This window comes from Haliotis rufescens, unplaced genomic scaffold, assembly GCF_023055435.1.
Source record: "Haliotis rufescens isolate VD_foot unplaced genomic scaffold, xgHalRufe1.0.p SCAF_1, whole genome shotgun sequence".
Lineage (NCBI taxonomy): Eukaryota > Metazoa > Mollusca > Gastropoda > Lepetellida > Haliotidae > Haliotis > Haliotis rufescens.
In genome coordinates, this window is record NW_025963779.1 from 46586469 (window position 1) to 46612483 (window position 26015).

Genomic DNA, 26015 nt, shown 5'->3' on the forward strand with positions numbered 1-26015 from the left:
TGATGTTTTCAATCACACAAAGGTTAAGACCAAAGCGAACACAAAATTTGTAATTTCTTGAACTTATCTGAATTACGTAATTGAATGTTAGGAACCTTTCGAAATCGTTAAATTTGTGCAAATGATTTCAATAATCATACCTTTGATATCTTAATTTAATTCGAGTATAAACTTGATTATTTTTATTTTATTGATAAATTACAGAGCAATGGTAAATTATGAACTATTTCAGTAAATTTATTATCCAAACTGTTAAACAATAAAAAAAAACCTTAAATTTTTAGATCCTTATGTCAGTTGCAGAAATATGAACATTCCTGTTTATCTGACATGTCATGTTATAAAATTTGCTGAAAATGATTAATGACTTCTAAATGTTCAACAATCCTAAATTTCAAGTGTTTTTGTTGTTTATAATGTCAATAACAAATGATTAAATTTTCGTTGTGTTCATTGAAATTCCTGTATTCTGATTAGCTGAATTGGTCACGTGTTATTGCATTCAATTCCCAATGAATGTAAAAAATTAAGCCACGCCCACCGAGGCGCTCTACTTTTATTACTTCGGAATATTGGGGAATCCCAATATTACAGCCGACGGAATTCCCTTTCTGCTCATGTGTATCGTCATGCACAGGACATTTAGCGACTTTCATGCATATTCATTGTCCAAACAAACCTTTGAAACTGAAGGCCGAGAATGAATGAAACAGCAAACGTGCAGGCTCGCTCGCCTGGTTTTTTTCTGCTCGCCTCAGTTCAACTTTCATGTCTTCGGGTTTCCTTTCTAACTAGCATTTTTCCAACTGTGTTTTACCGTCATCAGGGAAGTAATGTTTGAATCTGGCGGTAACTGACCATGTAATTTGAAACAGCTGCCTGCTCCCGGACATATTTCTTCCAGTTTGTTACAGTCTGACTGTTGCAGTTCTTTTTGCCTCTTGTCTTAACTGACAGGTCCAATGAACAATGTTTTGATCCTGCTCTCCGTTGATTGGCTACTGACATTGTAGGCGTGTCAATTTATGTGCATAAATTAAACAATCACCTGATTCATGTCACGCCACAGTATGTATTCCTACACCTGGAATGTTTATCAATCTCGTCATTTTTGATATATACAACTGTTTTTGGTTAAACTATTGTAGATAAATCATGTTTTATGCTGTCGAATTTAATTTTAAGCATTGACTGTGTATTTTTTTCGGTTCATTGAGGTATGAATCGAAAAACCAATGTGCAAACTTTTGTAAGAATCCGCTATGCGGATTCATACAGTTTGCACATTTGTTTTTCGATTCATACCTCAATGAACCGAAAAAAATACACAGTCAATCCTTAACACGACAACAGATAACAGAACAACATTTATTAAATTTTTGGCATTTGGGGATTCTTGGTATATACATATATACATGACACATAAAAATAGTACATGGAAGACTTAACTTCAGCCAAGTCTCTAAATAGGAGTCGCGCACTCCATACTGTTTGAGCGTACTGAGACTTGGCTGAGTATACGAACATGGACGGTGAAGAAATATACCCGATCGGCGAGCTGTACCTCTGCCAAGTAATACGAGTAGGAGTCGCGCACCCCTAGACTTGCTCCCGAGCGCCAGGAGTACCTGGCAGAGTAGACGAATGATGAAAACAAAAAAGGGACGAAGGTTAAATTACTTGCAGGGGGAATAGTATCCGCCTGAATTACCCTCTGATAGAGCGGATAGATTGCCCATATTATTATTAATGATAATTGTGAAATTGAATTGATGAGAATCCCCAACAGTAATTAGGCTGTAAGAGATAAACAGGAGAACATGATAAAATGTTACAGAGTTCCAGTCTTGTTCTAATCCTACTGAATGATGGTCACTTTTGTGCCATCGCTATCTGAGCTTTACGTATGGAAACTTGGGATGTTCTGATATAGCGAGTGTAACACGTCTGAATCATGTGATCGGGCACACCTTTACTTGCAGCTGATGTTGTTGCTCCTATTCTGAATGAATGTCCGTTGTAGGCTTTGTCATCGTATCCAGCCATACTTAATAAGGTTTTGAGGCACTGAATAAAGAACTTCCTGGATAAGGCACTACCACTGGGTGACACAAACAAAGGGTCATGAGGGGAAGTTCCAGATTGTTTCCTGTGATACATGTAGGTCAGCATATTGTGTACTGGACAGATGGCAGTATTCATCCGATGCTGCACAATGTTAACACCTTTGTGAAATGGATCAGTTTTTGAAGATTGCAAGGTGAGTGTAAGGGATGACAAATCCCTAGCAAACACCACTGAATTGAAACACAAATTGACATGTGGGTTGAATCTATCACACGTAAATTCCCCGCATCTGAGGAATGCGAAAAATGCCAGGAAACACACTGCTTTCAGCATAATATTGAGTGTGGAGGTGAAGGCACCTTGGTCTAAAAGGTGACACAACTTGGTAAGTATAGAGCTTGTTATGGGCAACCGAACATATGTTGTAAGGCCTTGCTGTCTCTTCACTGCACCTACTATGGTTTGCAGTCTTGTCAGGTAGCCCAGAGTCAAAGGGTTCGGCACTCCTGCTTTGAGATACATAAACCTTACACGGCATAGGTATGTCTTAATTGTTGCGTACCTGAGGTTTTGATGGTTATGTGCCACAAATCTGAGTAACAATTCTTCCGATATGGGAGGAAGTGATGAACTTCATATACTGCTACATGTTGCGATGAAAAGAGCATAGGCCTTGAACCCTGCTTGGTAGACTTCATATGTACGATGGGAGACTGCAGATGCCCACAGGTTGTCTAACTCGTTGTCTGCCACGCTGTAGTTGGTAGTGTTCTCAGAAACATCCATAGGAGGACACGCAGTTGGGTGGCGACAGGCTTGAGAAGCTAGACGTCTGAATCTGGCTATCTGAATCGAGACAAAGCATCACTGATATGGTTGTGTTTTCCTGGACCATGCCTCACGCTGCACATGAAATTGAATTTAGCTGAGGTGAGCGTTAACTTCCTCAGGAACCTCATGATACCCGGAGATTTGGATCTGCCCTTATTGATGATGTCCACTGTGGCCTTGTTATCACAATAAAATCTGATTTCTTAGCCCATTCTTTTCCCCAGACCTCTGCTGCCATAACAATCGGGTATAACTCCATAAGGGCTATAGACATGTCGTCTACTACCAGTGTGAACAGATGCCCAGGCCACTTGGAGGCAAACCACTTCCTCTGGAAATATGCGCCATAACCTATGGCTCCTGCTGCGTCTGTGTATAGTAGGAAGTCTGGAGCATCGATCCTGTCAGCTGTGAAAAGGGACACCCCGTTCAATTGTTCGAGGAAACAAATCCACATGGTGAAGTCAAGTCGACATTCTTAATTTAACTGTACCCTGTTCTTTAAGTCTGGAACTGAATGTGCCAATTGCAGAAGGTAGCCGATAAAGGTATGTCCTGGTTTCACCACTTGCATTGCGAAGTTCATGTGTCCCAGTACTACCAGCAAGTCTCGTTTGGTGACTTCACTCTGTTGTAGTAAGGAGTGGATGATGGTCGTCAATCTGTCTATCTTCTCCATGGGCAGTCTAGCTTCCATCTTGATGGAGTCTAGGGTGATACCGAGGTACACCAAGCAAGCCGTGGGGCCAACAGTTTTGGGTTGAGAGAGAGGGATGCCTAAGTCATCAAACATTTTCAAAAGTGATGACATGGTTTCCTGTCCTTGTTCCCAAGTCTTATTGAAGCAGATAAAGTCATCGAGCAGGTGTTGTTTTTGTCGGTATGGTAACATTGTTTGGCTATCCAACACACTCCTGAAGCGAGGGTATCAAAGATTTTGGGACTGGATCTGCAGCCAAACACCAATCGTGTGTAGTAAAAGTATTCTCCTTGCCATTTGATACCGTGAAGATGCCACAATGAGGGGTGAATTGGGATAAGTTTGAAGGCATCTAATGCATGAAATGGCCTCATCGACTTTGACATACTTTAAGGAATATTCTTCTTTATCAATCAAGGTGTTGAGACTTGGATTACCTTGGTCTTCATGTGGAGCTGACATATCTACTATAAGTCGTAATTTTTCCACTGACTGTTGAAGCGCTTGAACAGTCGCGACTAAACTCTGCAAGTGTGGCTGTGTGGGCACAGCCATGACACTTGGTGACGTCACAGGCGGAGCCGTTCTTGGTGCTTCGTTTGGAATTTCGTTTGGTTCTCCGACATCGCAAATATTCACTGAATAAGGAATGTTCCGAAACTCTTGTCTGACTTGGCTTGTACCTGAAGTCCGGGAGGCAGATGGTGGCATTACGTTTGCTGGCACATTCTTTGAGTAAAACTGAATGAGTTGTCGTGACATAGAAATGCGTTTTCGACGAGGAGCCATAGTGCTGTACCGAGGAGTTACTGCATGTGACGGTCACTTCTCGTTACTACGTAGGTACGTCGTTGAGAATCCGGAATGTATGTCCTAAAAAGTTCAGTCAAAATCCGACCATTACGAAGCGTGCTTGAATGAACCATGTATGTATTGTGAGCTGGACAAAGGAATTGCTGACAGCTGACTGCGCATGCGCTATGGCATGATTAAGTTTAGGCAAATGAGAGAAACGGAATGCGATTGTGAATTACTCAAGTTTTCAAGCCGAATTAACTACAAATAAACACCCATTGGAGTATATTACCTGATAACTAACAGTCACATATGCATAGCACTGGTTAGCCTGTTGAATTTAATATTCATAATGGACAAAGTTTTCATAGAAAATTATCATATGGTATGGTGCATGTAATGAATAACATTTGATGACATAACCCCTGCTATTGCCATTATAAACTCAACTCAATACCTTAGTAATAAAATATTTATTTTTTACATTTCCATGTAACAAGATGGACTTAGGTTCTGTGAGGGTAGGGTTCGTTTCCGGAGCATAACTCATAAACCGTTCAATATTTTTTCCTGAAACTTTGCAGGTCTGTCAGGTACATGCTGAACTGGTTCCTTTTGCTATTTAGAAATTTTTCGAAACTTTTATTTTTTACATTCCGATGGCAACAAGATGGACTTAGGTTCTGTGAATTTTCATGTAAACATGATGGACATAGGCCCACTATGCGAGTGATGTTAGTTTCCGAAGCGGGGGACACGGGTGGCCAAGTCGTCTAAGGCGCCGCGATTCGCTGTGCAGAGTTGCTTCCCTTGGGCACGCCAGAAACCTATGATTGTGGGTTCGAATCCCGGTTTGCCCCAATTATGTTTCTAGGTTTGTCAGCACCATACCTGTGCTCGTGGGTTTCACCCAAGTGGTAAACGTCTGAGACCTGCATCACTTCGGGCTTTCCTCCCACATTAAGCTGACACGCCATGATATAACTGAAATAATGTTAAAACCCAACTCACTCACACCGAAGCAGAACTCAAAAACTGTTGAATATTTCTCCATGTTACTTTTCATAGGTTTAAACTACATACTGGACTGGTGCCTTTTGCTATTTTAGGATTTAATTTTTTTTCTGTTTTCAATCTCCACGGAAGCAAATAGACTTAGGTTCAATTTGGGATGGGGTTCATTTCTTGAACGGAACTGAGAAACTGTGTGATAGTTCTCCACAAAACTTTGCACAAGCATCATCTAGTTTGCATAAAAAAAACCCCACAGAAACACACTTGCTTGACTTTCCATTTCATATGGATGCGACCATGGTGGATCTTTTGTGGGTAAACAATGTATGCTTCTTCAAGAACATTCAACTCTTGACTCATTACATACAGAATTGCACATTTACTTGTGGTTAATTTACAGACAGCTGCCGGGGGGATATGTCATCTTTCTGATGACTCTTGTTCAATATCAACAAAATATACATTGCCTTCATATATATATGCCTTGGCGAAAGTTGACGATCTTCGCAATTAAAGAATGTTTCATTTATAATTTTTCCGTTTAATATGACAAAAGAAAAACGAAAATAAAGAATGTGAAATCTGATAGCCATATTTCAGTAAGTGAAAAGGTCACCGGATGTGATGTCACAGACAGGGATAGTCTGCTGTTTATCTTTTGTTTTAAAACAATTACAGTAAATTTTGAAATATTTTGCTTGTCACATCCAGAATATTCACAAATCAATACATAGTATCAGTAATCACCACTAATATGAAATAACAATGTGACTTTCACTATATGATTGGCATATTATTTAATCTGCTTGACCTTGCTTACGCCTGTGACCTGGAAATGGTAGAAGATGACTCAACATGCCATATGCAAGTTTCTCGGTATCTTTTTTTTTTTAACTTTTGTTGATATATAAGGTTCACCATTCAATGTTATGTTATGAATGGATAAGATTCATGTATTTGCTATGAACACGCTGATGATTTTGTTTTCACTATAATATTTGTGTCCGACGCAAATACGTGTAGAGATGTCGTTGATGGGCAATGATCACCCTCCACAACAGGAGCGTGAAAATGGGAATGACAAAAAGTGTTTCAGATAACATGCATTGTGATGTAAATATCAATATAATACGACATACACTTGTTCAGTGTTATTTTCACTTAAAATTTGGGATAGTTAAAGGTTTTTTTCCTTTTATGATACATTTATAGATTCTAGCATGGTATTAGAACAATTTCACACAGCAATTTTAACTTTATTCTATAAAAATAAAGACCGCCATGATTGCGTATTGATGATAGATTTGTTAATTATTTACAGCTTTTACATTGTTTAATTATATTTTTATATTTAGTTGTTATTATTTCCACAATTATAATGTGTATGGACACTAAATATTGGTCAATGCATCGGCACAGTGTAACTGTTTGAACTTCAATCATTATCTTTAGTTTAAACATATTTTATTCAACAATTATTATCTTTCACCTGAACATCAAGTATATGAATAAGTAACTATTTGATGTCATTATTTAATTTTAGCATTCCATGAATAATTATAAATAAGTTTTTTACCTGCATGGTGAAGATACAGGTGGTAAGATACTAAATCCGTCACACGTGTCGTACAAGGTTGACCTCGTTTTATTCGTTTTGATTGGATAACCGTGTCCTCTGTCACACTGGAACTACTTTTTTCATTCATAAAAAATCGTGAGACGTCATTCTATTTGCAGCTACAATGCAGAACTGAAGCAATCTCATGAAAGCGAGACATTTACACACACTTTACTAACCAAACAAGATAGTTACACGCATCAACTTCGCTTTGCATTCTGTATTAGTTATGCACAGAGTTTCTACAGACATTATATAATTGAGCTATATCCATTTGCAATGTACTACTACTGATCGAAGGATCGAGGGTTCCTATGGATGTGATGCACCCAACCAATTCGACTTTCGACTTTCAATTTGATTTAACATAAAAGGATAAGCTTGGTGAAATGAAGTCAGTTTTAACTATCTGGATATATATCCGGACTTAAGTTGAATGCTCTGGTTGTGCCATCAGTGTCCCCTTAGAAGTGTATTTTGTGGCATTGTTTCATTATTGTGTTTGTTCATGAATAAACATGCACGACTCAAAGTGAACAGTTCCGATACAAATCATTTAAAAACTCTGTGGAAGTGTGCCTGACTTCTGATTTTGTGGCCCATAACATCCCAAATGCGAACAATAACATTCCCTAGCGTAGTACGCTGTGAGTAGATCACGGTTGTCTTTTCTTATTCCCATGGTGACCTTGCCCTTCATTTGAAGCTGTCACCAGGACCTCCGGCGGTGAACCGGTGAAGATTCCTGGGTAGAATAGGTCTTCAGCAACTCATACATGCTGTAAAAGGCGACTATGCTTGTCGTCAAAGGCGACTAACGGGATCGGATGGTCTGGCTCACTGACTTGGTTGTTACATGTCATCAATCCCAATTGCATGGATCGATGCTCATGCTGTCAATCACTGGATTGACTGGTCCAGACTCGATGATTTACAGACCTCTATCATAAAGCTGGAATATTGCTGAGTACGGAGTTAAACAACAAACAAACAAACAAACAAAAACTCTGGTGGTGCGAGTGACCGACTGTTTGTCCGATATTCAAAGCGCGGTGCTAGTTGACTTTTTATCCCCCACCGTGCCAGAATGGCCGAAGGGGTATTATGTCGTGTATTTAAAGGGGCACTGATCTAAAGCAATTCCCCGGGACTGGTTGTTGCCTTTGTTATTGTTTTTTCCCCGTGAGTACCCGGATGATATAGCAGAAACCTAGACTAGTTCGCAACCTGTGCTGCGCAATTCGTAAGCGCATTTGTCCCTTTTATTGATAGTATAAGGGCGTATGGTCACATTGATCAACAAAATGAAATACAGTTTTGGAAATAATAAGGAAATGTAGGTATCTTTGTGGGTAGCATCAGTAATGGTGACGAAGTTTTGATAAGTCACTTGCTTGGAAATTGTGCGATTTTCGTTGACACTATTTTTTCTTGCTACACAAAGTAAAAATTTCTCCTGAGCATAGCTTATTTTTTCGTTTTTATATTTTTACAGTCAAAATGTGCAAAATTTTCACTTAGAAAATTTATTAAACGCCTGAATATTCAGTTATTTTACAAATTGACTGAAACATATGTACATTGGATTATTATGACAACAAATTCCAAACATTTTTATGTTTAATATCATCACCAAGAGACTAAAAATGTTACTATGAAAAGTACATTTCTATATTGTTTGGCTTCTAATCCTACATAATAATCTATTGTGATGTTTTTAGGCCCTATTGATGGTCTTAATCAATTTTGGTCAATTTGTTAAAGAAATATACAGATTTTTCAGTCAAAATGACTGAAATATTCACACATTTTATAAATTGCCTGAGAGAATCACATTTTACAAATTGACTGTAATATACAAAGGAAAAGACTTGTGAAAACAACGTATATCGCGCATCGAAGAATTTCCCAACCAAGACGTAGAGGAACAAGAAAGTACCGGTACAAAGAAACTTATTCGATGTAAATGTGTCTCTGTAACAATCAAATATTTTAAATATATATATATTGTTTAGGGATCTTATAACCCGTGTTCGTTTCTCAACTGATCATTTAGATTGTCTCAGGTGTTTCACATAGGTGTCATGTCTTAAGGGTCGGCTGAGAAAGCCCACGTGACAACTATTTTCATCGTCCACGGTTCCTAAAGAAAAATCCATTGAGTTAGATAACAATGAGCAATTAATCAACGTATTATCGGTTAACCCTTTGAAAAAAGTATGTTGTTTTTACATCGGCACTTCACGCAAGGATATGAGTGCATTCCCTTTGTTTTAGTAAACCTAGACATGTAAACACTCACTTTTGACATATCCACTGTGCAAGATAACAGTGATTAATCAATCAATGTATTTTCTGTTAATCCTTTGATGACTACGAACGATCCGCTGATTTACAAAAAAGTAAATCAACTGATCATTCATCTCTTGCTGGGCTGCCACGTGCATATTACATAACACACATTTCACCTCACTTCAAACCTTGATTTAGATTGAATCATTACCCCAGACACAATAAATGCCAAATGGGAACCTTTGTCAGGTATTCTGAGTGGTGCTACCACTAATTATACCTATAATAAATTCATTAACTGTGTATCAAGTGAGTGACGACAAATACACAAGTGTAGGGTTATACCAGAAAACATGGATGACAACAAGGGAGTAGTAATCGTATTATCGACGCAATCCAAAATCCGAAAATGCTTTCACTGCATGGATACTTTTTTTTAATGATAACAATCAGGGATATTTCAATATGACGACAACCGATGATTTCCGCCGTTCTTTTTGTCTGTTTTGTTTAGGCTGAAGAAATTAATTAACATGCGCCCTTTGTCAAAATCTTTATAGATCACGGTTAACCAATCAGTGTTCAAAAATGGGTAAAACAAATATTGCCTCCAAGTTTATTTTGCTGTCCTTTCAGACGGTAGCCCAGTCTCTTGTCACGCTCATTTGCGTTGCTTATCATCCGGGTAGTCACGGAGGAAAAACAATAACAAAAGCAACAACCAGTCCCAGGGAATTGCTTTAGATCAGTGCCCCTTTAAGTTCTATTGCATTAAGCATTTGTCTTCATGAATCAAAAGAGACCGGAAGTACAAATAACCGCACAAACAAAAGACTAGTTCCATTTATCTCTGGTTTGTAGCAATATTTTAAAGCCTTAAGTGATTTTATAAGATCAGAAGTATTATTACCCCAGCCAATTAGTGAGCTGGGACCATGGGCATTTTTTGTTCTTTTTGAAATGTCACTTGCCTCCCTACATCATGCACTGTTTGAAGGTACTGATTTTCATAGCTTTATATTTGAAATATTTCTGTTCAATATTGCAGATATGTTACAACAAGGTGTTGACCTTTCTGTGAAACCCCACATAGTCATATCAACACCTGGCAGGCTGGCAGACCATATTGAAAGCTGTACAAACTTCAGCCTGAAGAGGATCAAGTTTCTTGTAAGTAGTTGAGTTGCTGATTCAATGTTATTTTGGATGATGGAAGTTACTTTTGGATGCGTGGATAGGTCGGGCTGACATTGGGATTACCTGAGTTAGCCTACACTTAACCCTTGAAGAATATCATGAAGTGAAGTACAACAGTTCATTAGGGTAAAGCTCTCTCCTCACTGATTGCAACTGGCTTACTGGCTAATGTGGTAGTCATGGAATGGCTTACAACTCTGGCTAATGTGGTACAGTAGAACACGGATATAGCGAACAAACGGATACAACAAACTGTTAAAAAATCCCCGATTTATCTCCTATATAATATCATATAAAATTTATGTATATAACGAACTCTCTACAGCGAACTAACGGATACAGCAAACTGATATCTGATCACCGACAAGCCCATCTATCACTAATTAGTGACGTGTATAGCGAACTGAGAAATCTCACTCAGTGTCAAGTGTCACTGACAATTGGCTGTATGCAATCAGCGGCGAATCAACACTATGGCGGCGAATCAATACAATCAGGGGTGACGGATCAACCTTGTTAAATTTGCATTGTGTTAATCTTACCTGTACATGTAATCTTGTCTGTAAAACACACATTAAACATATAAATTCTACGAGATTGTGTCCGAGTGTCAGTTCACTTGCATATGCTATCATGGCGGGCAATAGTAAGAGGAAAGCTATCAGTTTAGACACGAAATTGAGAATTATTAATGCTGTTGATGCTGGCATAAAAACCAAGAAAGACATTGCAATGGAATTTGACATTCCAAAATCAACATTAAGTACCATTATGAAGAAGAGAGAATCCATTCTTGAATCCTGTGACTCAACTGACTTTGGCCCCGCCCGGAAGAGGTTACGAGCTGCCAATCACCAAGACATAGAGGATGCTCTCTTCAAATGGTTTCAAGCCGTGAGAAGCGAAAACATTCCACTTAGTGGACCGTTACTGCTGACCAAAGCTGATGAACTTGGAGTGAAATTAGGCCATGAAGATTTCAAGTGTAACACTGCAATTACGTGTGTTGTGCTTTGTCTTATCCAAGATGGCGGAAGTTTCCAAGCAAAAATGTGTATAACGAACAACGGATATAACAAACTGATTTCTCTGGTCCCTTGTAGTTAGTTATATCCGTGTTCTACTGTAGTTGTGGAATGGCTTGCAACACTGGCAAATGTGGTAGTTGTCGAATGGCTTGCAACACTGGCTAATGTGGTAGTCGTGGAATGTCTTGCAACACGGCTAATGTGGTAGTCATGGAATGGCTTGCAACACTGGCAAATGTGGTAGTCATGGAATGGCTTGCAACACTGGCTAATGTGGTAGTCGTGGAATGGCTTTCAACACTGGCTAATGTGGTAGTCGTGGAATGTCTTGCAACACTGGCAAATGTGGTAGTTGTGGAATGGCTTGCAACACTGGCTAATGTGGTAGTCATGGAATGGCTTGCAACACTGGCTAATGTGGTAGTCGTGGAATGGCTTGCAACACTGGCAAATGTGGTAGTCGTGGAATGGCTTGCAACACTGGCTAATGTGGTAGTCGTGGAATGGCTTGCAACACTGGCTAATGTGGTAGTCGTTGAATGGCTTGCAACACTGGCTAATGTGGTAGTCGTTGAATGGCTTGCAACACTGGCTAATGTGGTAGTCGTTGAATGGCCTGCAACACTGGCAAATGTGGTAGTCATGGAATGGCTTGCAACACTGGCAAATGTGGTAGTCATGGAATGGCTTGCAACACTGGCAAATGTGGTAGTCGTGGAATGGCTTGCAACACTGGCAAATGTGGTAGTCATGGAATGGCTTGCAACACGGCTAATGTGGTAGTCATGGAATGACTTGCAACACTGGCAAATGTGGTAGTTGTGGAATGGCTTGCAACACGGCTAATGTGGTAGTTGTTGAATGGCTTGCAACACTGGCTAATGTGGTAGTTGTTGAATGGCTTGCAACACTGTCAAATGTGGTAGTTGTGGAATGGCTTGCAACACTGGCTAATGTGGTAGTCATGGAATGTCTTGCAACACTGGCTAATGTGGTAGTCATGGAATGGCTTGCAACACTGGCAAATGTGGTAGTCGTGGAATGGCTTGCAACACTGGCAAATGTGGTAGTCATGGAATGGCTTGCAACACTGGCTAATGTGGTAGTCGTTGAATGGCTTGCAACACTGGCAAATGTGGTAGTCATGGAATGGCTTGCAACACGGCTAATGTGGTAGTCATGGAATGGCTTGCAACACTGGCAAATGTGGTAGTCATGGAATGGCTTGCAACACTGGCAAATGTGGTAGTTGTTGAATGGCTTGCAACACTGGCTAATGTGGTAGTCATTGAATGACTTGCAACACTGGCTAATGTGGTAGTCATGGAATGGCTTGCAACACTGGCTAATGTGGTAGTCGTGGAATGGCTTGCAACACGGCTAATGTGGTAGTCATGGAATTGCTTGCAACACTGGCTAATGTGGTAGTCCTTGAATGGCTTGCAACACTGGCTAATGTGGTAGTCATGGAACGGCTTGCTACACTGGCTAATGTGGTAGTCATTGAATGACTTGCAACACTGGCTAATGTGGTAGTCATGGAATGGCTTGCAACACTTGCTAATGTGGTAGTCGTGGAATGTCTTGCAACACGGCTAATGTGGTAGTCGTGGAATGGCTTGCAACACTGGCTAATGTGGTAGTCGTTGAATGGCTTGCAACACTGGCTAATGTGGTAGTCATGGAATGGCTTGCAACACTGGCTAATGTGGTAGTCATGGAATGGCTTGCAACACTGGCTAATTTGGTAGTCATGGAATGGCGTGTAATGCCTGCCACTATTATCATCATGGAATAATATGCAATGCCTGGCACTATTATAAATAACTTGCAACATTAGGTAGCTCCCAATAGAAGAGACATGAAAACTATTTCATGAATTCCTTATGGTCACTTGAAAAGAGCATTTAAAAACCCAGTAAAAACAGTTTAATACAGGTATTTTATATTGTGTTGGATATTTCTCTTGCAGGTACTTGATGAAGCAGATCGTCTTTTAGAAGACAATTTTGGCAGTCAGTTGGAAGTAATATTTAAGGTTTTACCCAGAAAGAGGCAAACAGTGCTGGTTAGTGCAACGATGACAGAGACATTGAAACAACTGCAAGACCTTACCATGAACAAGCCATTCTTCTGGCAGCAAGAGGCAAGGTAAGTTTCCCAGCTGTGATTCATTGTTAGTGTGATATCCAAGTCTGAACCCACTCCACACAGAGACTTAACATCATCACTCAAATCACCATCAAGTGTATACAATGTTCTGCTCTCTATCGTGTCTTGACTTCCCTAAGATAACTTTGACAATGGATTTTGACAATATTTGCAATGTATTATGAGTCTCTCATAAAGGATTTGTAAACTTCGATAAAGCAGGTCATTCTGAATCCTTACATTTCAATGCTGTTTGAATGCCAGGAGGAATTTAGTACTCAGTATGCAACATGCATTTTGTATTTAGATCTAATATTTTATACAGCAGCTACAGGGTTATCAGCCTTGATTGCTTATCCACAGCCATTCCAGATTCCCTCCTCCTGGCCTACCCCACTTTACCCACAGCAAACACAGGCTCCTCCTCCTCCTCCTCCTCAGGCGCCGCCTGTTCCCACTTCTTCCCAGGCACAGCTGTAGCAGACTTTGCGCTGGATCGGTTCGCCTCCGGTGACCTCTCCTCAGGGTGCTCATTTTGACATGGATGGCAGTTCGGTTCTACCATTCTCGTCTCATTCTCATGGGGGTAGGGGCGGTCGGGTAGCCTAGTGGTTAAAGCGTTCGCTCGTCACGCCGAAGACCCGGGTTCGATTCCCGACATGGGTACAATGTGTGAAGCCCATTTCTGGTGTCCCCCGCCGTGATATTGCTGGAATATTGCTAAAAGCGGCGTAAAACCATACTCACTCACTCACTCATGGGGGTAATCCCCAACTTCAGTCATCACTTGCAACACCTGTTCAGGTGTCTCTGGTTGCTAGTGCTTCGGGCTCTCCTCCCCGGTGTTCCAGATCCTGTTGGTCATCACCGGACGGGGCCTCCAAGCCTTCTTTGCCAAGGGCCTCCTCTTGTTTTTCGGCTGAGGAGCAGCCACTCTACATCTCAAAGGATCGGATTCTGTGGATGTCCTTGAATTAGAGGAACCTGTCCCACTGCCCTCTGCGAAAATGCTCCTTCAACCCCAAGAATACTACGCCATCTTACAAGGTCCCTGTTCATCAAGTAAGGATAAGATACATGAATGAACAACTTCTTTATTACAATTAGAAGCTATGTTTCAGTGTAGGTTCTAACACCGTTATCAAGCAAGTAACGTACAGAGTATGGTTGACAAGTATATATACAGGATAGGAGGCAGTGTTTCTACAGTTGAGTAGGTTTAAGATGCAGATACATTGCTGGAGTTATGTACACAGACGGGTAAACTATATTAGCTGGAAACGTCGCTCCTAATTGTAATAAAGAAGTTGTTCAAATCCATATATCTTACCCTTACTTAGTACTCCAAGTTCTAAATGCCTCTCAAAGAAGTTGTCCCTGTCCATCATTTGGTCGATGGTATTCCTGCACTGTTGCAGCAGGCCTAGGATAAGCTAGCCCTTAAGAGTTCGCTTCCCAAACCTGCCATTACGTAGTCTCGCTTTAAACTGCATGGGTAATCCTTTCCTACTTCAGCGCCTCCCTTGAATGCAGACAACGCTAAAACTGTGGGTCGTTCCACATCTTCGCGCCTCACGATCGATGAGAGATCTCTCATGTCTGTTGTTTGTGACATTCGCCTGTCCCTCCTACCTTTTTCACTTATTACAGCTTTCGTCCAGGCGTTGGTTATGCAGATTTGGCTGCAGAAAGGGTAAAGGCCCTGTAATCCAGGCAAAATAAGGTTTCACTTGAAGCAAATTCCAACAGAATATATTTCACCACAATGCATTTCTACAAGGTCCCCAAAACAACATACTAAAGGTCCCAAGCAATCCCAGTTTGGGAAATATACTGAACAACAAAAGTTCCAGTGACATTGAATAAGATTTAATGCAAAGTTATGTTTTTTACCAAATCTGAAACAATTTCAGTTTGCAACTGATAAAAGACTCCTGTAAGTGTTCAAATGATTTAATTTGCCATACTGACTTCAGAAAATGTGTGGTTTCATAAAAAAAAAACATGAACGTGCCAAAATGTCAATTTACAAATCAATAGCATGTGTGTCCACCTATGGTTGCGATGCAAGCAACACATCTTCGTCTCATGGAATAGACCAGGCGCCGGACAAAGTCCTGTGGGATATCTGCCCATATCTGCTAGTGCATGTTTCGAAGTTCCTGGAGTGTCTGTCGAACACGTGGTTGAAGTCAAAGGTGCCGATCCATATCATCCCACATGTGCTTGATTGGTGAGAGATCAGGGGAGCGACCCGGCCAGGGGATGACATTCACATTTTGTTGAAGAGAATCCTGAACAAGTAGAGCAATATGAGGCCGGGTGTTGTCATGTTGAAAGGTAGTGCCTGGGCCATGACGACGCAAAAAACGGTAGAACAACAGGGCCGATGATCTTGTGGCGGTAGCTACGAGGGGTGTTCATTAAAGATTTCCCCTGACCCACTTCCCATGGACCTAGTGGAATGAAACTTGGCATAGGTATTAGTCTTTCTCCACATAGGAACCACCAAGAGTTACACACTTCTCCCATCGTTTTATGCAACTATGGAGACCTCACTTGTAAAAGTCCTCATTTTGCGTCTTAAACCAGGACTTGACTTCAGAAATCAGTGTTTCATCATCTGTGAAACGTTTTCCCTTCAAAAATGACTTCATGGTTGGAAAGAGGTGGAAGTCAGATGGTGCAAGGTCAGGAGAGTAAGGAGGATGTGGAAGGATTTCATAGCCACAGTACTGCGCTTCTGTCTGGGCAACATGAGTTGTGTACTGGAGCATTGTCTTGCAGGAGACAGACACCCTTGGTCAGCATGCCACGCCTCTTAAGCTTGGTAGCGTCCGCAACAGTGAAGCATAATAAGCTCCTGTAATTGTGGTACCCTTTGGCAAGAAATCCATCATCACTACTCCGTGCTGGTCCCAAAACACCGTGAGCATGACCTTGCCTGCAGAGGGTTGGACACGTGCCTTCTTTGGGGGTGGTGACTCCGCATGCTTCCATTGCATCGACTGAACTTTAGTCTCAGGTTCATAGTGATGGACCCATGTTTCATCCTGTGTGATAAGTCCGTCAAAAAAGTTTGCCTGTTTTTTTTGGCACAAGTCCAAAAGATCCTTTGAGCAATTGACTCATTCCTGCTTTTGGAAAGGTGTGAGCAACCTGGGAATCCATCGTGCAGACACCTTATGCATGTTCAAATTGTCATGGATGACAGACCCTACACTGATCTTGACATCTTGTGCTAACTGGCGAATAGTTATACGTCGGTCTGCCAAAATGGCAGTCTCCACTTGATGGATAGCGTCCTCATCAATGGCTGAATGGGGGCGACCAGGAATGGCAGCTGTTTCCACAGACGTCCGACCACACTTGAACTGGCGATGCCAGTGTTTAACAACGTCATATGATGGGGCATCTTCCCCATAAGTTGCTTTCATTTCATCGAAAGTTTCTTTTGGTGTGCGACCTTTCAAATATAAAAACCTAATCACTGCTCGGTATTCTACTGGCTCCATTGTCACACCCTACTCGATCATAACACCTGTAAAAGTGATAAGATTAATAGTTTGGTGCTGCAAATTCAGACATTACCCATAGATACATGTATCATTACACATGTCAAATTTCAACCAAATATGATAACCCTAAGTGGTTTAGGGGAAATCTTTAATGAACACCCCTCGTATGTCCATTGAGATTTCCCTCTACCACTATCAAACAGGTCCTCTGTCTTGCTGTAATCCCACCCCATACCATAACGCTGCCGCCCGGCTAACCGATCTTCTTCCATGACACAATGATTGACATAACATTCACCTCGACGTCGGTACACTCGCACCCATCCATCGCTGTGTCTGAGGTGAAAACAAAACTCGTCAGTGAATAGAACTTGTCCCCACTGCATGGCCGTCCAGCATAGATGCTGTCTGCACCACTGTAGATGGCTTGACGCTGGTTTCATGTCAAAATGGGACGTCTGGTGGGTCTTCTGGCAACAATCCCTGCACATCTGAGGCGACGACGTACGGTTTGTGAAGATATTTGTCGAAGGCCAGGGATGCTTCTGGCAGTCACTGTTGCTGGCTGGAATCAGTTTCGTAGGTGTTTTGTTCGAATCCAGTTGTCTTGTCAATTATTGGTTACGCTTGGCTTGCCACTCCGAGGTTGGTCTCTGACAGCATTCGTCTGTTGCCAACGTTGCCATTAACACCAAATGGTGTTTCTGTGGACCTTAAATTGTCTTGCAACATCACGTTGACTCGATCCTGCTTCAAGCATACCAATGGCACGCAGAAGCTCATTTTTGGACAGGCGTGGCATTTCGTAATGTTGAATAATTGCGTAATTTTGATGTTTTTCTGAGTGGTTGTTGCTAAACAGCGCCTATGGAATCCCGTTAACACACGTTTTTATACCCATTCATGGGTAGTGAAATGCATGGGGCTTGCATTAAAGTCAACTTTTGCATGGAATGCATGCTTTTCTGTAGCGGTTGCGTTTTTGTGACTTGATTCCATACATGTACTACAATACTGAAAACCAAACTTTACTTGTTTGAAAAATACACTAAAATATTGGTGTCACAGGAACTTTTGTTGTTGAGTAAATGTCTAATTTGCATAATCCATTATGGCCACCAATTATAAATTTATCTTCCATATTTTTGATGAGGTTCAATGTTATGATAAAAAAGGCATGTGTTGTATTGCGAAATAGCCGTATTATGTTTTTAAAAAGATACTCACAACTTCCGAACGCTGACTTTTGACAAATCTACAAAAATTCAAGATGGCCACCAATTTCAAGATGGCTGACAATTTTCTTAAATGTGTGTTTACACTGTTGAATCTTTAACTCAAAAACAGTGTGCTAGGACTTATATGCATATGACTTGGCACACTAACTCACAGAAGTATTGTGGGGCGGTCGGGTAGCCTCGTGGTTAAAGCGTTCGCTCGTCACGCCGAAGACCCGGGTCGATTCCCGACATGGGTACAATGTGTGAAGCCCATTTATGGTGTTCCCCGCCGTGATATTGCTGGAATATTGCTAAAAGCGGCGCAAAAAACGTCACTCACTCACTCACTCACAGAAGTATTGTTAACACTTTTAGATAGAAACTCCGTCACCCAAGCCCCATCTTCCAGCGGCAAAGGTGTTTCTGTAAATCTTGAAATTAATGCGAGTGTGAATTAAATGCGAAAAATGCAAGTGGTCTTTGCTCGCATTATTAAACATCGCATTTATATCAACAAGAAGACATTTTGGATAGCAGAAATACCAACTTAGACATATGCTGAAAACAAACAACTATGTATTCCACATCACTGTGTATTGAGCAGCACTTGTAACAAGTATATAAACAATGTCATTCAAACACTAATTACATCCTGTGAATTGTCACAGCTGGGGTCAAGACAAGAGTTCTACTCACTTATGTTATCACAGATCACACCTGCAAGTCCAGACAGATGCCACCCACATAACACAGTGTCTTTGTTCTTTGCGACTGCATCAAAAGCTGACTCAAGCCAGCACGCATGTATTTTTTTATCTGAAGTACTCTCTTCAGCGCTAATAAGCGGTGCTATTTGGTGTGTGATTGGATTAATGTAAGGTTGGATTAAGGTTCTCCTGTAAACCTGACACAGGACATTTTCTTAAGATATAAATCCACTGGTGCTAAAGAGGAGGGCGTGACGCATTAATATTGGGTCGCATTTTTGGATAGGAGCCAGCGGTCGCATTCTTTTGGAGACGCATTTATTTCACGATTTACAGTAACTGACTTTATAGAAAGTCCAGTTTGCACCCTTGCCAAACTAGGCTGTGATTACTGGGCTCAATCGTAGTACGAGTTGTGTCCCTTCTCTGACCCAAATACTGACCAATCAGATTTCACCTCTCAAATCAATTCAAACAAAATGGTGGCGCCCAGTCAAGACAATCTGATTAAGTTAATCACAGAAAGGTTTCACATTCCCTACCTCACTTCTCCTTATCCCCTACATCCTTAATCAAGACACAACATCATGGGAATACACTGTGTGATACACGGCCGATTTATTTGCGTATAGTATAAGACAAAGATATTCATTCATACACTTTTGTATATACATTGTCAGCAATCTGCTATGAATATTTATATTTTGCTGAAGCCCGACACGTAAAACCAGATTAGAAAACTTTTATAAGAAAACATCTGGAACCGTGTTCTCTCAACGGATGCAGCAGCAAATACTGGAGGGTATACAGTATACTCATGACATGTATATGCAAGTCCAAACAAAAATACTTACAATTCATGAACATATGTTACAAATGAATTTTATAATTTATTATGTACAGTGCAACTCGCATAGTATATGCAGTATTATCAAAAGCTCTTATGGTCTTATTTTGAAGATATGTGATATAAGGGCTCTGCAGCAGAATGATAGTTTTAACAGATGTACAAATTACACATCATGCATAAAGCAACACTGTATTATAAAGGCCCGCCGGCCAAGCAATAAAGGCCCGCCCGAGCAACATTACTGCATCCAACTATGGACTTTCTCAATGAAGCAACGCTGTATTGTAAAGACTCGCCAGCCAAGCAATAGCATCACTTACAACAGTACACATTACCCTCAAATGTGCATTCCATTTCCACGACTATCTGCAACACATGAAATCATTAAATCATAAAATGAAGAATAATTTTAATATACATGTTCATCCAATAGATATAAGAAACAAGTGTGAGGCCGTGCATGCACAGTTATATACTCCCTTAATCACACCACCTAGGGGCACATAATCACCTTGATTGACATACCGCTAGGAGAAAATAATTTCTATCTTATTCATTCTTCAAACAACCGAAGACTCGGGTTCGATTCCCTTCTGGGTACAATGTGTGAAGCCCATTTCTGGTGTCCCCCGCCGTGATATTGCTGGAATATTGCTAAAAGCAGCGTTAAACCATACTCACTCACTCACTCATTCTTCAAACGAGAGAAATATTATAGACACACAGTGCCAATCAGTCAAGGCTTAGCTGGACGCAAAAGACACTTTTGTTTCGACAAGGACGGGTAGTGGCAAATCTCTATCATATGAATGTGTGCCAGTTTTATACGAAGAATCGTGCATTCTTGTACTCGCATCGCTGACATCCATCATGGTAGACCAGTGCGAGAAGTTAAACAACCTGGGATTCAAGGCAACCTACATTGGAAAGAATCACAAGGGCCTTGAAATCATACAAGAGGTATTTTTTAACTTAGTCTTTTCAAGCCCGGAGAATGTCATTGCAAATGCGAAGTGGAGGAATGCAATAATTGCGCCTGCCTTCAAAACAAAGCTTGAGTTGATTGCCGATGACGAAGCCCACACTGTCCTACAGTGGTAAGTCACTATGTGTGTGAAATAATGTTAACAATTTTTTTAAATGAAGTTAGTGTTTATATGTTATTGATAGTACATCTACAGTCAAAAATTGTATTCATAGATATAAATGACATGTGCATGATATATTTCAGTTATACAGAAAAGCATGCACACTGTGATGATAAGCATTAAGGTGTATGTATTACCTACGAGTGATTACTAGGATAAGGGAATGGTAATTTATTATATGGGATGGGGCAGCCATGGAGATTCAAGGGGAGACTGTAATAGAAATGACAGCAAAGAGGAAACGAGGGCAAAATGTATCGCAACTATAGTTGGGGTGGGCGTGCATATTTATCATGCTTACCCATTTTGTGAACACCTGGTGTCGTCACATTGAAGGTCTATTTCTTACAGTATCACTTATGTTTCGCAGGGACGAAGGCAAGAATGGCGAGGATCCTTTAAGGGAATGGTTCAATAAAATTGGAGAGCTGCATTCGCTGTTTACTCAAACACCAATCATTGCACTCACAGCCACAGCCTCTCTACTAAGTAGGAAGAGGATCATGTGAAAATTGGCCTTCAGACACAAAAGAGAGGTCATCACTGATTCTTCAGATGGAACAAACGTCAAGATATCTTCAAAATCAGTGTCATGTGCAGAAAATGTTTCTGAGATTTTCAGATGGTTGGTTAATGGCATAGAGGAACGGAAGAATACATTCCCACGTCATCTTGTGTTTTGTTCCTCAATTAACGATTGTGCGAAAGTCTATGCAATGTTTGTTTCACATTTTGGGTGTAGATTTGGACTTATAAATATGTGGACAAAGTAAAACAAATGAATCTGTCAAGCAGGCTATTCGGGAAGACATGAACAATGACAATTGGTCTATCCGTATTTTGATCTGCACAAATGTGGCCGGCATGGGCGTCAACTTCAAATCTGTTCATAACATTATTCATTTTGGTTTGCCAAGAGAAATGGATGCACTCCATGAATGAAGCACTCTCTTCTGATTTCAAACTGTCAAATGCAGGTTTTGAAGTACAGACAAATATCTTGGTAAATGTCCCTAGTCTGAGGACAATCCAGCTTCACGAAAATGTCAACATAGTCTTTCCTGTAATTAAACTGATCATAACTAGGGAATGTGGATGATACCCGAGATGTAGTATCAAACACTCTGGAACACCAACAAAAGTTCACAACAGTTCATCTGAAATTCGTTTCTTTTGATCAGTTATCCACTTGTACAACTTGTCTGTTTTGACACGTGATAATATGTCTTTAAAGTTGGGAAAAGCATCAAAGCTTCGACCGGGCACATGACTGAAAAGTCTTGACTTTTTCAGTTCTGTCAATATGGCCTTAATGTCGGAATGTTTTCCAACATGTGGTCTTGACTTGCCAGACTTTCCTATTTTGTATTCGGCTATTAGATTGTTCTTGATCTTGTCTTGTGCCTTCATCTTAAGGGCTGCAGTCCTGGCACTCTTGTATGTAGCATTAGCGCCTTGTTGGTGAATCTTCTTTTTGACAGCTTGTACTGTCATTTCAACCAAGTTATCATTAGGGATATTGTTTCCAGTTCCGCCAGAAGTATTGGACGTACAGTTCCATTTGTACTCCATAGCTTGTCTCTCTGACAGAAGAGATGTGATGTAGGCCTGGAATCGGAATAGCCACAACTTGTATTTGGTGTGTCCACCTACGTCTCACAATAACATCTCAAATTTTGCATTTCTGGCAATGCGATCACCATCGCCTGTCTGGTATGCATCATTGGTGTCGCGCAGAAGCAAGGTACATTTCATGAAAGATGCCCGCCAAAGTGCCAAACTGTCATCAGATTGTGGAGAATGTTTTGACACATCTTCTTGTGCATCCTGAGGTGTCGTTCAAAGAATCCCTTTGTTTTTAACAGTTTTCCACATTCACACACATACTTTTTCAATACAGCATCATATCTGTCACTGACTATCCTTACATTGGTGTCAAGGACAGCTGTCTGGTCACTGATGCTCTGCATTCCTATCAACAACAATAAATTATGTCAAATATTTGTCTTAAAACATGTTCTAAAGAAAAACGTGTGACATTACCTCAAAATTATGAGTGAAATTATTACATTAACATCTCAAATTGGCCTGTCAGAAACTACATATATACTGTGACCCACCTCCTTCGATGAATGACTATTCACTTAAACTAGTTAACCTTACGGAAAAGAATCACAGGGAGTACAGTTTTCTCACTTGAAGAAAAAGGATTGCTCCTTGCGTCAAGAAGTATCTTCAGAAATTATTTTCCAAATCAACGACAGACAAGCCATCAACAGCACACAGCCTTTTCATCAGCTTGAAGAAAAAGGATTGCTCCTTGCGTCAAGAAGTATCTTCAGAAATTATTTTACAAATCAACGACAGACAAGCCATCAACAGCACACAGCCCTTTCATCAGCTTGGCGAAATAAAGTTACTAAACTTCACCTTCTGCAAGTTTGATGAATTGGTCAAGGATTTCTTTGGCAAGCTTGTGCAGATACTTGTACTTTGACACCAAATTGGGAAATGATTTAATTTTCACTGAAGGCTCTCCATCTGGATCATCCAAGTCAAGCAACTCAAGGCTTGCACCAACAACATACCCATCCAGGCAGTCTTGCAAAAAGGAATAGTGGGCTCTGTAAACAATATTTTTGGCATAATGTTTATATAAAACGTATTTGCAAAATCATAAGAGCTGCTACCGTGTAATGTCAAATCATGAAATATTGAAATATTGGGAATGAATAAACATGCACTGTCAAACTTGTCCCCATGCACATGTGAAGAATGGCCACTGGACAACTGCTACAATAGTGTTACAAGATGATGAGACCCGTGAAGATCTGGGGTAGAATAGGTCTTCAGCAACCTATGCTTGCCATAAACAGCAACTATGCTCGTCGTAAGAGGTGACTAAAGGTCGGGTGGTCAGGCTCGCTGACTTGGTTGATGCATGTCATTGTATCCCAATTGCATGGATCGATGCTCATGACGTCAATCATTGGATTGTCTGATCCAGATTCAATTATTTACAGACCACCATCATATAGCTGGAATATTATTGAGTGCGGCATTAAACAACAAACAAAACAACAAGATGATGATGATGATGAGTGAGATGAAGTTTAACGTCACATCGGCAATATTTCAGCCATAACATAACAAGTCAAGATGATGATTATGATTATTATTCCTGTAGCTTCCAATTACTTCTTTTCCACTATGGACATTAACTCTGTTGAGGACATTCCGCAGTTGGAACAGGGTACCCGGGTCCTGACTTGACGAAGGCTTGTAAAACTGCTGATAGATGAGCTGCAGATGACACAATAAATTTGAATATGATTAGAAATATATTAATGTCTCACTTTCAAACAGTCTTCAACATGTTGAAAAACTTTTCAATAATACAAGAAATAGCTACAGAACTTTGAGAATGAAACCCAGAACTATAGCTTAAACAATTAGTCATTATAGAAATAGCATAATTCATTAACTCTTTCTTATCATCCAAATTATGATGTTGACAACAGAATCTAATGAACACAATTTAGTTAGTCATGCAAAGGAAACAATTTAACATCAAACGTTATTATGTAACCCATGGAATTGATGTACCACTGATGCAAATATAAGAAAAACATGAATCATTTGCGGATTGGAGTGGGCAAGCAGGCAATTTCACCACTCTTGGCAAGTGACTTAGTTCAAATGTTCCTCTGTTTGGTTAGGTCTACTAATGCCTACAGTGACCAATGCCTACAAAAGTTGTTGTTTTAGTGTACACACTGTTTCACGCACCCCTGCACTCAAGTGGTCTACTCTACTTACGTGTTAACTAATGCCTACACTATAAACACAGACTAAATAATGCTTTAGAAATGTTACTGAGATTGTGAAAATATTTGACCTTTGTATAAATTTATTTTCTTAGATGGTATTGTTCTTTAATAACCGGTGCAGGAAATATGGATTTTCTGTAAAATGAGAATAGAAGAATCATGTTTTAAAGTAATTGATGATAAACTTTGAGAAGGAAATTTTCCAGTATAAAATATAGTTATCGAAGATTGGCATTTTCTAAGAAGAGAGCAGGCAATATTATCGTTCTGGGGACAAACATCAAACCCTTTGGTTAAAAAGATATGGCAAGACAAAAACACTCGAGATGAAGCCCTAGCTCGAAAAAATCCCTCACTAAAGCCATCTGGGATATTAGTACGTGAACTCATTCGAAGTCACAATTGTGATGACATTCAGCCTCCAGAAAGTCACTACAAATGGTTACACCCTCCCTGGACTTTAAAAACTCCCAAAGTTTACACTGCTTTAACATCAGAATTCACTAAAAAAGAAAACCCAACCCTACTACGATCAGTAGCTATCACTAAAATTCAAACTACCTGGGACAGCTGGGCCCATATATACACTGATGGATCCAAGAATCCTATCAACAACAGTGCTGGTTACGGGATCCATATCCACAGCTCCAAACCCCAAGCACATTCAGTTCGCTTGCCTGATGGTCAGTCAGTATTCACGGCTGAATTGGAGGCAATTCATCATGCACTCAAACTCATACCCGAACTTCCGGAAGCAAAGGCAGTCGTCTTATCAGACTCGCTAAGTGCACTTCAGGCCATCAGTGGCAGAAACTCAAACTCTAGGCCAAACACAGTCAACAATATTCTATACGAATATACAAAACTATTGGACCAAGGGCAACAGGTGGAGCTGTGTTGGATCCCCTCTCACATAGATATTCATGGAAATAAAAAAGCTCACTCACTGGCGAAGCTAGCTCTAGACAAAGCGGATATACAGCCTATTCCCTTTAGTAAACTAGAGATAAAAAGCAAAATCAAAGCCTCCATAACAGAAAGATGGCAAG

The 26015-nt window shown here is 40.4% G+C and overlaps 1 protein-coding gene and 1 pseudogene across 2 annotated transcripts in view; one reads left to right on the forward strand and one right to left on the reverse strand.

Moving 5' to 3' along the window:
- The window catches only part of LOC124136466 (probable ATP-dependent RNA helicase DDX49), a 144718-nt gene that overhangs the window by 48370 nt on the left and 70333 nt on the right, over positions 1 to 26015 (forward strand). For both annotated transcript variants that reach the window (XR_006861374.2, XM_046502387.2), the window contains exons 4-5: positions 10366 to 10487; positions 13515 to 13693. Coding sequence is in view for 1 of the 2 variants with exons in the window: in XM_046502387.2 (XP_046358343.1) it covers positions 10366 to 10487; positions 13515 to 13693 (301 nt within the window). In the remaining variant the exon portion in view is untranslated. The remainder of the gene's footprint in view (positions 1 to 10365; positions 10488 to 13514; positions 13694 to 26015) is intronic.
- LOC124136468 lies at positions 19175 to 23943 on the reverse strand (annotated as a pseudogene).